This window comes from Neolamprologus multifasciatus, chromosome 19 (assembly GCF_963576455.1).
Source record: "Neolamprologus multifasciatus chromosome 19, fNeoMul1.2, whole genome shotgun sequence".
NCBI lineage: Eukaryota > Metazoa > Chordata > Actinopteri > Cichliformes > Cichlidae > Neolamprologus > Neolamprologus multifasciatus.
The window spans coordinates 970,247-986,384 of record NC_140457.1 but is presented as its reverse complement, the minus strand read 5'-3'; the positions used below and the strand labels follow the sequence as shown (position 1 = coordinate 986,384).

The following is a 16,138-nucleotide window of genomic DNA, read 5'->3' as shown; positions in this document are numbered from 1 at the left end:
CGTGCACTCGACCCACACTCAGCATTTCTGCTTCCACCTGCCGTCTCTGAATGCTTAGTCTGCACCACTGTGGGAAAGGCCTGGAGGAGCGAATAACACCAGCTTAGACGGCTTTACGCACGGCCCGTCGAGGCTTCATCCCGGGGTTTAGCTTAGGAAAACGTAGCCGATCTTTAATTAATTTCTAGTCTCTTCTTATTCCCGTGTTTCAGCCCCGCTTCAGCGTGACCGGTCAAATAGTCAAAGGGCTAACAGATGAGAGAGAGAGGAGAGAGAGAGCCTACAGGTGTCTGACAGCATAGTCGAGGTAAGCTGAAAACAATAAAGAGAAATAGACTTAGAATCCACCAGGAGAAAAGGAAGTCACACCTTCGATGTGAGGCGAAATTGCTCGTCAAGTGACCACTTCCATCACACCCCGGTGTGGGACATCTGCCACCGGAAAAATAGACAGATTTATAAGCCCAAAGGGAAGGAGAAGGAAAAGTGAAAATTAGAGAAAAAGCGGGGGAGGGGGGTCGTTTCTGGTGTGTTCGGTTTTCATTGTTTCCAGTTTAGCTTCACTGTCTCTGCTTCACACTCCTGACATCTCCACACTGACAGCGTCCGTAAAGCGTCTACCGCAGGATTTACCAGGTCTGAGATCAGCGTGGACACACGGGTGACGCTGGGAAGTAAAAGTCACAGAGCAAAGCCAGCAGCGCCGCACGGGGGGGAGGAGGGAGGGAGGTGGTAGGCCAAGAGGAGGATGGAGGAAGAAACAAGGTGGAGGGGAAGCAGAGCATGAGTGGGGAGAGGCAGGTGGGGTCAGGTGGGAGGAGGAAGAGGGGGAGGGCGCTTACGTTATCAGGTCCTTCTTCGTCTCCTTGCACTGCAGGTATTTGGGCTTCGGGCTCGGCATGTTGACGTCCGTGGTGTAGGAGCGGTCGTCCAGGAGGTCGTGGAAGGGGTCGAGGTCGTCCGGCTGTGGGACGGGGGCGTGGAGAGGAAGACACGGGGGGGGGGGAGGTTTTTAGTGGTTTTACACTTTCATTAAAGGAACAGTTCACCTCAAATCACATCGACATCTTTTCCAGCTGCGCATTTTCAAATATGATGGAACAAACTTCTGTTTAATTTAAACAGATACAGAAATAAACAAAATAAATGTTTTTAGATCAACTTCATTTATCCAGCAGCCAAAACATTAAATACGTCTGCGTAGAAAAATAAATAAAACATGAAAAAAACAAATAATTTAAAGCCACATAAAAGAAATTAAATATAAGAAATAAAATAAACAAACAAGTACGATAATTATGGAATAATTTAAATAGAGTTAATGATGTTTCATTGTGTCTGTGCTGATCTATATTTAGTTATGGATTTATTTCCTGTTACATTTCTTTATGCATCTGCTTTTAAATAAACAGGAACATGAAAACAAAGGTAATGATTTTCACATTTGATAAAATATTCACTGACATTATGAATATATTTATTGCATTTCTTTCATTTTGGCCGTTCCTGTCCTCCGTAGCCTCGAGGCACAAACAAACTCTTTGTATATTTTGTGTGTGCTTGAAAAATAAACTGGAAACAATTAAAGAAGCAAATAAAAACATAGATATCAATAAATTATATATTTATAAATTATTTAATTCCTGTATTTATTTTGGATCATTTTTTATCTTTTTATTCCGTTGTTTTGGCAGTTTCGATCCTCCGTACTTTCTCCGAGCTTCACTCTCGCACAAACTTCGCCTTCGTGAGCAGTTTCAAATATATGAATTCATTTTGAAGCAGCCGCACACGTTCGTCTGAGGAGCGTCTCTCCTCTCATAAACTCGTCTCTCAGCGGGCGTGAAATCTTAAAATGTAGGAGACGTCTGATAAAACACAACAAACCAAAGTGAGTGTAGGACGCGCTCGATGTGGTCACGTGTGGGTCGAACGATCATCGCTGTCAGCCTGACAGGAAGTAAGCCCTGAGAGGAAGCGCTGCCTCCCTCGTGCCTTTGCACACATTCATGGTGAGAACGCTCAGGGAGTCGGCCCCCTCGTGATGCAGCTTTCGGCCACTAGATGGCACTGCGGTGAAGCGCAGGCACGCCGCAGCCTGCCTTCTGTGGGCCTTTGTCTGCAGTGCTTGCGGCCGGGGCTCGACAGCCGTGGATGCAAATCCTCTTTTCCTTCCCTCAGTGCTTGCAGTGTACGTACAGTAATGCCCATAAAGAGACAGGTCCAGATACAGCCCAAATTATCCAGCACTCAAGCTGTCTCAGGGTGCGCGACGCTGGGTCGGGCCAGCCAGTTTCGCCAATTAAAGGGAGCGCAGGCTGCGAGGCGGCCACGCGGGGGAACGACGCAGGCACACTCGGAGATGCAGAAAGTAGGCTAGCATCTACACACTCCCAAAGAGACACACACACACACTCTTATGAATATTCACACACAGCAAAAGAGGCACATGTACTGTACATGCATGCGCCCGTCGCAGCAGTGGTGCATTGATTTCCTGCAGTTCTTTGATGAGATGAGCTATTCCGATTCCCTCCCAAGGTGCTACTTTGCATAATTCATTTTTGGAGAGGAGCGAAATGTAAAAACAGAAAGCCAGCGTGCAGCGAGCACGACGCAAACAGAGACGGTAACTCCGCGCACGGCGGCGCTGACATCAATTAACATGCAGATTCATTAGGTTTCCCTCAAAAATCCCCCTCATACGACTTTCTAATGATTCCAAATATAACAGCGAGTCAGACGGCGAGGTAAGAAACCTCGAAGACGATCAGACGGCAGTGCAAATGTTTGACTTGGAGACAGAGTGTTGAATCAATGGCTTGGAGGGAGATAATTTGGGCTGAGCCTCGCTGAGCAGACAGCGTAAGTGACGCATGCCAACTGTGTGGTCTATCAGCTTCCAGAGACACACGCCTGCTTGTAATTATCAGCAGCAGCGTCACGGCCGCCTGCGGTCCGCCGCTCCCCTCCCTCACCCTCCTGCTCATCCGTCACGAACACTCAAAGATGGAGACAGACGTGATCTCGGCGACCTTTAGGCCGTGACCCCTTTACCTCTTTCTCGTCCTCGTCTATGTGTTTGATCTTGGTGTAGTCTACGGGCAGGTCCCAGCAGTCTGCCGCGTCCCCCATGCCGTAGCAGCGGGAGCCCAGCAGGGCGGCCTGCCTCTGGGGGGACATGGGCTCAAGGGGCGTTAGCACCGAGTCGCCTGCGCCGCCGCTGCAAAGACGCTTGCTCACGCTCAGGTCCAACGTACCGTTCTCATCGACATCTAGACCGGGACTCTGGAGGGTGCGCGGGGTCGGCGTGCGCGTGCGTTTAAAGTCGGGAGGATGAAGAGGCGGGGATGGAGAGAAAGGGATAAAAGAGAGAGAGAGAGCGTCTGATTAACAGCAGTCAAACATTTTCAGGCTCGACGGTCAGAGACGGAGAAACACTGAGGAGGAAGAAAAGTTTGCAGCTGCAGTTCAAACATCTGAAACAGCTCCAGTTGTGTTTGTGCCCGAGTGTGCGTGGGAAGAAACATTAGCAGAGCAACAGATTCAGGAGAGGGTCGAAAAGCCGAGGAGGTCGTCAGCGCATCCCTCTTCCTTTCTGTCTCCGTCTCTCTTTCCTTCCATCCCACCACTCTGCAGTGTGTTTGTGTGCGTTTGTGTGTCGGTGTGAGTCTAATGTGAGCGGACATCGCGGGGGGAGCAGAGGCTGAGGGTTAGGGAGGGGTGATGAGCAGCGGCGGTTGCAACAACGCCCAAAAATAGAGACAGAACTGGACTGGAACGAAGACTCGGACCTGGAGACGGCAACAACGGAGGCTGCAGCAACAAGGAGCCAACAAACCGTCTGCAGCCTCGTTTATCCACAGAGGAAACATCACACGAGGAACAGAAAGTAAATCATGCACGAGTCTCCTAAAAATCCCCAAACAGCTGAAATACGAGCCCGGCTTCTCCCTGCAGGACGCGTCTGTGCAGCTCGTGTTGGTCTCTGTGGGTCATGTGGAAAATATGTTTCTTAGTTTCTGCAGATTTATCAGCTTACAGAGAAAACCTGAGTGATCCACACCTGTGTGCAAAAGTAACTGCCCCCTGAACCTCACCATTGTCAGTGCAGTCAGTGTCTGTGATGACGTCACTGTGGAGGACCCACTCTGTCACCACAGTCTGAATCCAGACGCCGTGTTTGACGCTGTGTGTTCTGGATCCTCGTTGAGGACATGAACTGATCTGCAGCCTGCTTCACTTCGTCTCACAGCGATCAGGCTGGTGTGGAGCTCAACTCAACAAATATGCAAAACACTAAGAAATCGTGAAAGACGACTTTTCCACTGTGTCTGTTACACAAACAGGAAAAACAACGAGAATAATCCAACAAGGGAGCGAACTCAGTCCCCACAGGGAACCTGAAGCTCGTTCTCTGGGATTAAAGTCCTCTGGATTGTGCACACACCACAGCCCAGCTTCCCTGACTCACTCAGTCTGTTTCATATATTTTGTGTTTTGTTGGGAGTAAAACCTGTCAGATAAAACATGAAGGCTCTGTGCAGGTTGCACCCAGCCCTACAGCTGCAGTCTCCTCCGCCCTCCACAGGGGGCTCCACACAACCTCGCTCATGTCCGAGGCTTCGTAACTGAACGTCATCACCCGTCGGGCTGCTTCTCCCTTCTTTGCTGTGATCCCAGAACGCGGAGCATCCCGGGACAAAGGCAAACCTCACTGAGCAGAGCTCCAGTGTCCTGGATGAAAGTCTTGTGGATTGTAAGTAAGAGTGAAAGTTTACTGGTTTTACTGGTTGCACCTTTGTGCTGCTGTGGTTACAAACAGAGCACAGTGATAAACAAAGAGTCTGAGGCACGGCCGCGGCGCCACGTGGCTCGCCGTGCGTGCCGCTGACTTGTCGCCCTTGTGAGCGTGCTCAGCACATCGCCCTCTCCTTGTCAGCTGTTGCACTGTGTGTCACTGCCCAATTAACGTGACCCACCCCTTCATATCGAGTTAACGAGGATGAGATGTAGAGAGGGCCGCCTTCCTGATCCGCCCAACCCCCCTGTGACCTCTGGCCTCTGTTGCCATGGCAACGCCGGGTGTAAAGGGGCCAGGTCGCTGACTAGTTCTGGCCACATTATTTCCGCCCTCTAATTCCAGTTCTTAAAATAAAACCAGCGGCGCTGCTCGCTCTGTTCTCTGGTTCTCTCAGACCTCTGCGAGCGTCAAACGGCGATTATTACGCACAATGATAACGTGACACGTTTCCAGCTGACTTCAACGTCCCTGTGATTGGCTGCCCCTCATCAACAGATCTGAATAGCAGATCTCTATGACATCACAGAGAGCCAAAGGAAGTCTGCAGCCCAAGCCTCCGGCCCACAGAGCTGTCATGTCGACCACAGGACGAGCACGAACACGACGTGTTATAGATGCAATCTCAGTCGGCATGGCAACACGAGTCTGCTCCACATCCTTCTACATGCAGACCTGCACAAACGTGCTTTTCCACCTGAGGAAGACTTCTGCCTGAGCCAAAGAGCTGGCACAGAGACGAAGGTGCGAGGTGATTGGCAGATGCAGATCTCCAAGTTCAGCCAGGAAACAGAGGACCGCCCACTCTGGGTTGGGGAGGAGTTGCTGCCCCAAATAAAGGGATTCAACTTCTCTGGTTCTTATTAATAAGTTGGGAGAGAGGAGCTGTGCTGGTCTGTTGTGATGAAGATTTCCTGGTACTGTTCCTGCAGACATGTGATAGATGGAGGACAGAAGCAGCAGGGTCACTCAGGAGGAACTAGAGTAGAAAACAGTCGGGGGTTCATCTGACCAGGAAACCTCCGGGTAGCTTCTATCTGAGGTGCGTCGCATGTTGTACTGGAAAGCAGACGCAGGACACGGGCAAGCCTCCGAGGAGCTGGAGGAGCTGGCCGCTCGCAGGGAGGTGTCTCTGTTTACAGCACTGCCCTGTGACCTGCATAAATGGTTAGCAGTGACCTTTTGTAAAACCTGCGCTTGTGTAATAATGAGCTGTAAAAGGCGCCGAAAGCTCCGCCTCTGACTGGGCTGAACAGTGTGGAGGTGCCTCGGTCAGGCTGGAGCTCAGTGCTGTACGACGTGAGGAGGAGGAGGAGGAGGAGGAGGAGGAGGGACTGCCTGAGAAACAGGTGTGTTTGTGCGAAGCTTCATAAAGAACCGTCCACACCCCGAGTCCTGTGCGATCTCCTCTGTGACATTTACAAATCTGCCACCTTTCCTTTATTCTCACTTCTGTCCTTCGCCGCCGTGCTCTCTGCTGTCGACATTAGCATTAAGCCAGCATTAGCCCGCCGCTGTGCGCTCCGTCTCCGGCCTCCATTTTCCGGCTCAGCGTCCGGGCGCAGATAATACGGGAACGCCGTCACCTTATCTCCTCAGAAATGACACACTGGACTCACGACGTGTCGAACGGGGCCTCGAACTGCTCCTATCTGATCCCCAGACGGAAAATAAAACACTGCCAGGCTGAGCTGAGTGTGAGACACAGGCTGTGTGTGTGTGTGTGTGTGTGTGTGTGTGTGTGTGTGTGTGTGTGTCTGTCTTTGTCAGCGTTGGTGTGACTGATGCACAGGGATAATCTTGCGGTGGATCTGCGCCTGTGTGACCCCGCGGGTGCACGTCGGTCTCGAGCCGTTGCAGAAGTTCGCATCACTCCGGCAGCACGTTAGCAGCATGTTAGCAGCATGTTAGCAGCAGCGCTTAGGGGTCTTTTATTTTGAAAATTGAACTGATTCTCTAAGCTGTTCCTGCCTTCATCTTCTACTTCCATGCGCGGCAGTGTGAAATCAGCGGGCGGACGCCTCAGTAAGACTGCTGACCTCACAGGTGCATTTAAAGGTCATCGTGGCGGCGCCCTACCTGCGAGCACAGGTCCTGCGGCTTCCCCGCCATGTCGTGGGGCATCTCCCGGCAGCGCGTGGACAGGTTGAGGATGGCGGTGGCGGCCATGTGGGCGGCCTCCATGTCGTGGCTGTAGTCGAAGCTGCTCTTGCTGCAGGTGCTGCTGGCGCTGCTGCCCCCGCCGCCGCCTCCCGCGCCCCCTCTGCCTCCGCCGCCGCCACAGCTCAGGCTGCTGCCACTGCTGCTGGGGGCGTAGGTGCTGGTGGTGCTGCTGGCCGAGCTGGAGTTCTTGCAGTAACGTTTGGCTGCGGATGCATACGAGAAATTCAACACGAGAAGAAGAAGCAGAAGTTTTTGCAGAAATACGAACAAAAGTGTTGCAGATGTGTCACAAACTCACAGGGTTCACTGTTTCTTACAGTTTCTTTCTCAGCAGAGCGAAGAAGTTACTGAGAAGTTTGTGCAGAGTTAGTCGCTCTGAAGCTTTCAGCAGCGTTCACATTTCAGAAACTCTCAAAAATATAAAGTGAAACTTTGCTGAATGCTTAAAATTACTGATTTTTATTTCACTAATCTTCACTTTGGAAAATTTTCCCATGTGCTGCATTCTTGCTAATTAGCAGCAGGGGGCAGGATGTGATTGGAGCCTCCAGGTCAGCTGACCTCTGAGCTCGGTGAACTGTTCCTGATGAGTTTGTGTCTCAGTCGCTGCTCTGAATAAAACATGAAGGTTATTCTGCTGCTAGAGTCTGAGCAGGAAGCAGGAGAAGGCGGGGCTACACTGAGTCTCAAGGTTGTTACTAAGTAACGTTACTGGGTGTCGTCACTGATTTCTAGAATCAATTCGATTCCGATTTGAATCTGGGAAATTTTGCCTCAGACAGTCAGAAATATTATAATTCAGATCAGTACATTTACATATTTTTGTATCTATAAAAAGGAAGCTGACACTTTCCAGACTTTATCAAAGGTGTGAGCGTCACAGCAGATGCCTTTGTGTCAAAGTAGCTGAAGATAAAACACATGAAGGTGATTTTCCTGGCCTGGATTTTATAAAAATATTCTGCAGTAGATCAAAAATGAAAGAAAACCATTAATCAACACATGAACATCACCTCTGAAGTTACAGCGGTTTGATTACAGAGGTTACAGGCGTTCTGCATTTTGCATAATTTGAAGCCTATTAAAAGCCTGTTGAACGGCAGAAATGAGGTTTTCTTTTCGTAAGTAAGTAAAAGGAAAAAAACAGCGTTTTGTTGTAAACAACTTGTGCGTAATAAGTAAGCGAATAATGCAGAAAACTGATTTTTAGACGGGAAACTGTTGTTGAAGTATACAGAGAAAGAGAGAGCTGTGCATGAAGTGTGATTTTATCTGGTGGAAGCAAAACAGCAAAAGTCAGAGTGAGTTCATGACGATGTTTATGTGAAGTGTAGTTTGGATCTTCTTTTGCTGCTGGTTCGGTCAATATTGTTTGGAGAGAAATAAAAACCTGCAGCTTCAGAATCGGCGCAAAAAGGGCGTGAACACAAAGTGCGGAGCCGCCGAAACATCAGAATCAGCGAGCTGTCGGCTTTCAGCCCGACCGTGTGAGAAAGTCACATCTCACTGATTCTGATCCGTCGGCGCTTTGTGTTCACGTCTTTGTGCAGAATCTGTGTTCCTGCTCTCATTTACTCACTCACTATGTATTAACAGACCTCTCTGTATTGAATCGTATCTGTTATTAATCTCTGTCTCTCTTCCACAGCATGTCTTTATCCTGTCTTCCTTCTCTCACTCCAACCAATCACAGCAGATGGCCCCGCCCCTCCCTGAGCCTGGTTCTGCTGGAGGTTTCTTCCTGTTAAAAGGGAGTTTTTCCTTCCCACTGTCGCCAAAGTGCTTGCTCATAGGGGGTCATATGATTGTTGGGCTTTTCTCTGTATCTATGAAGCGCCTTGAGGCGACTTTTGTTGTGATTTGGCGCTATATAAATAAAATTGAATTGAATTGAATTGAATTGAATTTACTGTTTCAGCTGTTTGGTGGTTGTTGAAATTTTGAGGTTTAACCTGAGATTCTGGCGTTTCGGGCAAAATAAATTTATATTAAAACATCGATTCAGGATTTTAATGAATCGATATCATGTTATCCAAGCCAGAATCGATTTTAATCGATAAATCGATTATCAAAACCCAGCCTAGTTGTTACACTGTAACAGTGAAGAGTGTGTATTATTAAAAACGTGCAGTTTTTACTGGTTTTCAGTGTTTTTACTAACAAACTGAACCAAACGAATAGAAAATGAATTTCTGACTATTTTGAATCTTTTCCTCTTTGAAAACTCATTTCAGTGACTTTTAAAATTCATCTTTACTTATTATGTTAAACGTGGTCCCGACGTCTCTCCCTAAGGAACATCGGCGTGTTAGAAAACGCGTCACACAAACACAAAGAGTTTGTCGTACCGTCGTAGCCTTTGGGCGACGTGTCCCTCTGTCCGTGCACTTTGGGAGCGATGGCCCGTTTCCCGTACACGTGGTGGTTGTTGCCGCCGTCGAAGGCGCTGTAGTCAAAGCTGGTCTTGGAGTACTTCTCCAGCTCCTTGGCCAGGTTGGAGCGGGGCGTGCTGGTGGAAACATTGTTCTTGTAACCATACTGTGGATAGTCCAGTTGTTTGACAAAGCACATTGGCCTGGAAAATAAATGACGAGGGGGTGGAAGTTGGACCGAGGCATTCAACATTGCCCACGGGGGGAGGAGAGGAAACTTGGGGTTCGGCTACAAATGGGCAGACTGAGGGGAAGATGGGAATACCGGAGGGTTGGAGGGTGGAGGGTGGGGCTGGATGATGGAGACGTGTCCCTTTTATGTGCCACAGCATGGATGTTTCTGCTCTCTCAAAAACATAATCCCGCTACAAGTATTTTTCAAGCGTAGACAATAAAAACAGCTAAATTAAATTTAAGCTTTTATTTCTCTTGCATACTTCTGATATGCTTTCATCATCTGATATGTGTTTATGGCCTCAGTCGGAGACCGAGAAGAAATGAAATGCAAGATCTTAAACTGCTGATGTTCAGTTAGATATAAATATAAAACGTACAATTACTTGTGACTTTTTCATCACAGCATTTTCATGACTATCACAGAAGCGCTCGTTCAAAAAGCTCTGCCTTCGCTCTGATAAATGAGGCCAATTTTGTTAAATGTTATAAAGCGTCCATGACGAGCAGAGCGATGAACATGCGGTCTCTTGGATGTGTTCTCAGGGGACGGGAGAACACGAGCATGAAACAAAAAAGGGGAAGACGTCAAGTCTCAATTACAGGATGCACGTGAAGAAAGAACATAACGTTCCAACATGACAAGAGCATTTTATTCTGCTTAAACCAGAACAAAGCCACGTCCCGCCTGCCGCTGCATTCACAACACGCTGTGCTCAATTCTGGGGTGTGGAGTGAATACTACCTTAGGACTCGGTCGGACGCCTGGTTGGACTTGGGCCCGTCGCAGCTCTGGTGCTTCTCCTTGGCTTTGGCCAGCTTCTCGGCGGCAGCGATGGGACACCCTGACAGACTGCAAAGAGAGAGCGGGTGGTGGAGGACGCGTTTTGATAGGTGAAAGTGTTACAACGAACGCACACGCCGCGAAGCGTCGGGCTCGTTAGAGCGCCTGTCAGAGCGTCAGCCGGGCTGAAAACAGCTCGAGCACATCTGCCTGTCAGACAGTCGACTGCGGCGTCTACTGTAGTTCACAAAGTGTTAAAAAGTGAGGAAAATTAATGAATTTGCATTTTAAGTAACAACACAGTCAGTAACAGCTTGTGTGTTTCTGGTTGAACAGCTTAAAATCATTCTCAGAATAGATATTCCCATATGGACAAACGTGCTCGTTTCCTTCAAACACCTGCTGACAGGAAACGCAGCGCAACTTCCTCCTGACAAATAACTGACCAAATGTGACAAAAGTTCATGTTGTTATCCTTAACCCCGATTATTCTCCATCCAGGCTGTCAGCTGCAGCGCTGGAAAAATGATCTGTGACAATGGCCCGGAGCCAGCGTGGAGCACCTGCCATCAGGGTGCATCAGATGGGGAAGTGTGAAGGAGCACCCGATGGAGGCGTCTATCAGCTCTTTCTGCTCCACGTCTGCACCGCGCGCCTGTTTTGCGCTGCCGCCGTGTCACCGAGCGCGGCGGGGAGGCGTTCTGGTCCTCCCAGGTCTGCACCTCTCCCGTCACCCCGGCTGAGTGGCAGAGAGGTGCTAATGGCTGTTGCTACGCCCGACTCCCTGAGCATCTGCTGTGGGTGACACTCCTCTTTCACTGTCACCTCGCCCCGTCTGACAGGCACGAGCGCCCTGCTATTTTGGTTTCTCCCTCCAAACCTGCACCTGACGAATGCCATTTTTTCCCGCCGCGAGCATATAAATGATTTATGCTGCCGAGCCGCTGCATTCGGAGCAGGCTCGACTAAAATATGGCAGCTGGACTACTTTAATTATGTCCTGCGATCCAGGCAGGGCTATCTGTGGAAGACCAAAACTGCTATAATCAAAAATAACTAAGTAACGACTCAGAGAGCCTCTGATCATTGTGCAACTTGAATATTTTTGAGGGCCTTCAGTCAGCGCCCTGTCGTGGCCCCATTACAATCAGCATTATTATAATTAATGATACCACAGCAACATTTAATCTAAAGTCTGAAGGGTTTTTTCTCTAACAGCATTGGTATGATGAGATGTCTGTGACGCAGACGAGCAGAAACCAACGTTTCACTGCAGGAAATTTCAAAAAGTGCATTCTGTGTAAATTTTAAAGATTCATAGCTCTTATAATGCACCTATTAACCTTGATAAAGTGGTGAAACTGTTGTCATGTTGTCATGTAACTGCTTACATTCACTGTCCAGTCAGAACTTCACAGATGTTAAACAGGAATTGATGCTTGCAGACTGACTCAGGTGAGTGCAGCGTGTCTGCAACTCGTCTGTGTTTGTAAGTAAAACCTTCGCCAGCCTCTTTGAGTCGGGCTGCTGTTGTTTGGAGGCAGGCTGCCTCCCAGCAGAGGCTGAGGGTGTTGCATGGTAAGGCCTGTGCATCTCATTGGTCAAAAAGATTAAACACAAACACCAGGCAACGACCAATTTTAACTGATTGCAATTAAGTTGCTGTCCAATTTTCACTGTAGTGTGACTACAGGTAGCCAGCAAAAAAAACCACATCAGACTAAGTTTTACATATTTAAAGACATATCAGCTTTTTTGATTAACTCATTTATTTTTAAATATGGCAGTGTTGGTCCTCCATATATGTTTTCCACATAAACATAATGTGAGAGGACAGCAAAAATAATGAGTTTAAGGATAATTAAATCAAGCAAAAAGGACACGAAGGGTGCAAACAGAATCCATCGAACATGTATGAAAAAAAGAAATAAGACCAAAAGTAAAATAGCCGAAATAAGTCCACAGTAAAATCACTGAAATAAGTCCCACAGTAAAAAAAACAAAACATGAAAAAGTCCAACAGTAAAATGACTGAAATAAGTCCACAGTAAAATCACCAAAATAAGTCCCACAGCAAAATAAGCGAAATAAGTCCAAAAGTAAAATCACTGAAATAAGTCCCACAGTAAAAAAAAACAACAAAACATGAAAAAGTCCAACAGTAAAATGACTGAAATAAGTCCACAGTAAAATCACCGAAATAAGTCCAAAAGTAAAATAACTGAAATTAGTCCCACAGTAAAATCACCGAAATAAGTCCCACAGTAAAATCACCGAAATAAGTCCCACAGCAAAATAACCGAAATAAGTCCCAAAGTAAAACAACTGAAATAAGTCCCACAGCAAAATAACCGAAATAAGTCCCAAAGTAAAATAACTAAAATAAGTCCCACAGTAAAAATAACTAAAATAAGTCCCAAAGTAAAACAACTGAAATAAGTCCCACAGCAAAATAACCGAAATAAGTCCCAAAGTAAAATAACTAAAATAAGTCCCACAGTAAAAATAACTAAAATAAGTCCCAGAGTAAAATAACTGAAATAAGTCCCAAAGTAAAAAAAAAACATGAAAAAGTCGAACAGTAAAATAACTAAAATAAGTCCCAGAGTGAAATAACTGAAATAAGTCGAACAGTAAAATAACTGAAATAAGTCCCACAGTAAAATAACCAAAATAAGTCCCACAGTAAAATAACCAAAATAAGTCCACAGTAAAATAACTAAAATAAGTCCCAGAGTAAAATAACTGAAATAAGTCCCAAAGTAAAATAACTGAAATAAGTCCCACAGTAAAATAACCAAAATAAGTCCCACAATAAAATAACTGAAATAAGTCCCACAGTAAAATAACTGAAATAAGTCCCACAGTAAAATCACCGAAATAAGTCCCAAAGTAAAATAACCGAAATAAGTCCCACAGTAAAAAAAACAAAAATGAAATAAGTCCCAAAGTAAAAAAAAACATGAAAAAGTTGAACAGTAAAATAACTAAAATAAGTCCCAGAGTAAAATAACTGAAATAAGTCCCACAGTAAAATAACCAAAATAAGTCCCACAGTAAAATACCTGAAATAAGTCCCACAGTAAAATAACTGAAATAAGTCCCACAGTAAAATCACCGAAATAAGTCCCACAGTAAAATAACTGAAATAAGTCCCACAGTAAAATCACCGAAATAAGTCCCAAAGTAAAATAACCGAATTAAGTCCCACAGTAAAAAAAAACAAAACAAAAACGAAATACGTCCCATAGTACAAAAACATGAAGTAAGTCCAACAGTAACATAACCGAAATAAGGAGGGGTGCAGGCGCTGGGTCCGGGCTGAGCTCTTACCTTCGGTGGGAGTTTCTGTTGCTATTGACATGGCCGCGTCCCGTGCAGCCAGGCGTAGGACACTTAAGAACATTCTCATACATTGCCACAACTTCGCACAGACAGGAGATAGGAGTGAAAGACAGGGAAGGTTAGGAGCCCCTTAAAATCAGCCATGAGCTCTATTAGAGTGTGAGGAGCTTGGCATTATAAACATCATTAAGAAATGAGCCTGAGTGAACCCAAATGACCTCTTCTTCATTTTAATGAACACTAGTTTGAAAGGGCAGGCAAGGTTTCCCACCATATTGCTTCCACTTATCCAGCTCTTTCAAATTAGTATTCATGGAACGGGGCAGTCATGAATAAAAAGATGTCATTTGAGTTTAGCAGGACAAAGCCAGCAAGAAATGGAGGGAAATTTCTGGACATGCAAAGAGCAGCGCGACCAACAGCCAGCAATCATGCACAACAACACATGCTGCCTTAAAATCAATGAAGAAGCAGACAGAGGGGCGCAGCGCCGTGATGGAGTGCGCTCTGTTATCACGTGCTCGTCGTTAGAGTAAGAGTGCAGTCTTCAATACCGTTTACCATTAAAACAGTCCATAACTGCCTCGCATCCCCTCGGCAACCGGCCATTTAGATTAATGATCTATGGATGTCCAAGAGGAGCGCCAGAGCACCGCGGGCGGGGGCGCGAGGAAGGGGTCGGCATGACACCGCTGACGTGCGGGGCCAAACCCCATCGGCACCAGCTTCATCATTATCACCCCCTTAAACTTTAACCCCTCATCATCCTCCTTCCCTTACATACTAATTGGTGTTGGGTGCAGGTAATTGGACAAAGCCCGCCGCCTCAGCTCGCCAAAAGCCAATACATTATGCATTTCCCAGGTTTTTCCTGCCCTCTGCGAGGACGCACGCACAATGCCGAGGAATTAAAGGCAGAATCGGTGAGTGCAGATATTAACCGCAGCAGGATGTGGCTGCGCTAGCGTCGCGTGCACCAAAGGTAAATCACTTTAAAGACCAAAACACGACTCCCTGATGAAATATTTTAATATTCCACAAGAACGGAGCTACAATGGGCAAGCAGGAACGGGAATTAATGAATTTGAGATCTAATTTAATCGTCATTTTTCACAAGGAAAGGAAGAGTGTGGCTGCACTGTGTGATTTCCCAATTAAATGAAGCCACTGCATTAATAATACATCGTCCATTCAGTACAGCAAATGTGTTAACAGGGGGGAGAGGCTCGCCCGCCGCTGAATCTGCCCTGCAGGCAGTCACATGTGTGGCATGTATTTGTCTTTACAGGAGTCTCTGTGCACGGCCGCTTCTACGTCAGCCGTGACGCGACCGATGACACTGAAAGCTCCTGATGACGTCTCTGCACAGCAACGGTCCTGAGGGAATGACATCTGTTTGCTCAGGTGCACGGGCGCACAGGTAGCACGCCCTAACGCCCTAAAGCTTGTTTCACACCCGTACTGGGTATATTTGTAACCAGCACGCCAAAATCAGGCTTCTCCAACATTCTGGACAGCAGGCGCTGCGCACAAAGACACAGAGCTCGAGCCCCGAGCTGTTTGTTGCATCCTGTTTCATTTCAGGATTGATGGCAAATTAAATACAATCTCATGGTTTTGTCTCGAAGCAGGTGAAAGCACTCATGAGCGCCACCTGCTGCACTCCTGGCTGATGCGCGGCCAGTTTCGGTACAAAAACAGGAAGTGGGACGGCCCCCCGAACGCCTGAATCATCCGTGGTATCTTCTTCTCCAAAAGTTAGCCGGACGTGAGAAAGAAGGAGGAGGAGGAACACGGATATCATATCCCCAAATCTCCAGTGACAATCAATTCAAGACCTTTCCAAATTCCATTTCGGGGCTCTCGATCCCGCTCAAGGTCAGCTGCCCTGAGCGACTTCACATTTCTGGGAGATGATTACATCTCAGGTTGGAGACCTTGTGCGGGCGGCACTCCACGGAACAAGAGACATCTGTGACACTGTGCTGGTCTTTACAAGCCTGCCCTTAACGGTAACTAATTTTCCTCTTTTATTTTGATTGCAGTCCGGGTCACAGCGGATCATAACTTGATTTTCACGCTGCGTTTAATGAAACGTGTAAAGGGGGCTTTTATTGAGAAGTTTGCACAAGGTGAATGAGACTAAATAGCCGGGGTGAGTTCTCTAAAGGGAAACGTCACTATTCATTCAAGGCTAATGTTTATTGCCACTTCACTTGATCTGTGGCTCGGAGATATGACACTGCCTTTCTATCCAGCGAAACTTAATTGAGCAAGGAATACAAATAAATGAAGAGGGTTTGTGGCGTGGACGGCTGCAGCGCGCACCAAGGTCTGTGAGCTTTTCAGACTTTAGAGAAAACTGAAGGACTCGGAAAATAATTAAAAAGGTACACAAATAAAGGAAAGACCTTTACTTTCAGCCACATATACACTGAT

The 16,138-nt window shown here is 47.0% G+C and overlaps 1 protein-coding gene across 10 annotated transcripts in view; it reads right to left on the bottom strand.

Annotated features, from left to right (window-relative positions):
- The window catches only part of myt1lb (myelin transcription factor 1-like, b), a 118,733-nt gene that overhangs the window by 11,567 nt on the left and 91,028 nt on the right, over positions 1–16,138 (bottom strand). For 7 of the 10 annotated variants that reach the window (XM_085142365.1, XM_085142366.1, XM_085142364.1 and 4 more), the window contains 7 exons: positions 13,688–13,778; positions 10,316–10,423; positions 9,313–9,539; positions 6,881–7,167; positions 3,058–3,288; positions 843–964; positions 370–432 (listed from right to left, as the gene is read on the bottom strand). In XM_085142365.1, coding sequence (XP_084998491.1) covers positions 370–432; positions 843–964; positions 3,058–3,288; positions 6,881–7,167; positions 9,313–9,539; positions 10,316–10,423; positions 13,688–13,778 — 1,129 coding nt within the window. The remainder of the gene's footprint in view (positions 1–369; positions 433–842; positions 965–3,057; positions 3,289–6,880; positions 7,168–9,312; positions 9,540–10,315; positions 10,424–13,687; positions 13,779–16,138) is intronic. The other 3 variants (XM_085142368.1, XM_085142371.1, XM_085142367.1) reach the window with 3 other exon arrangements.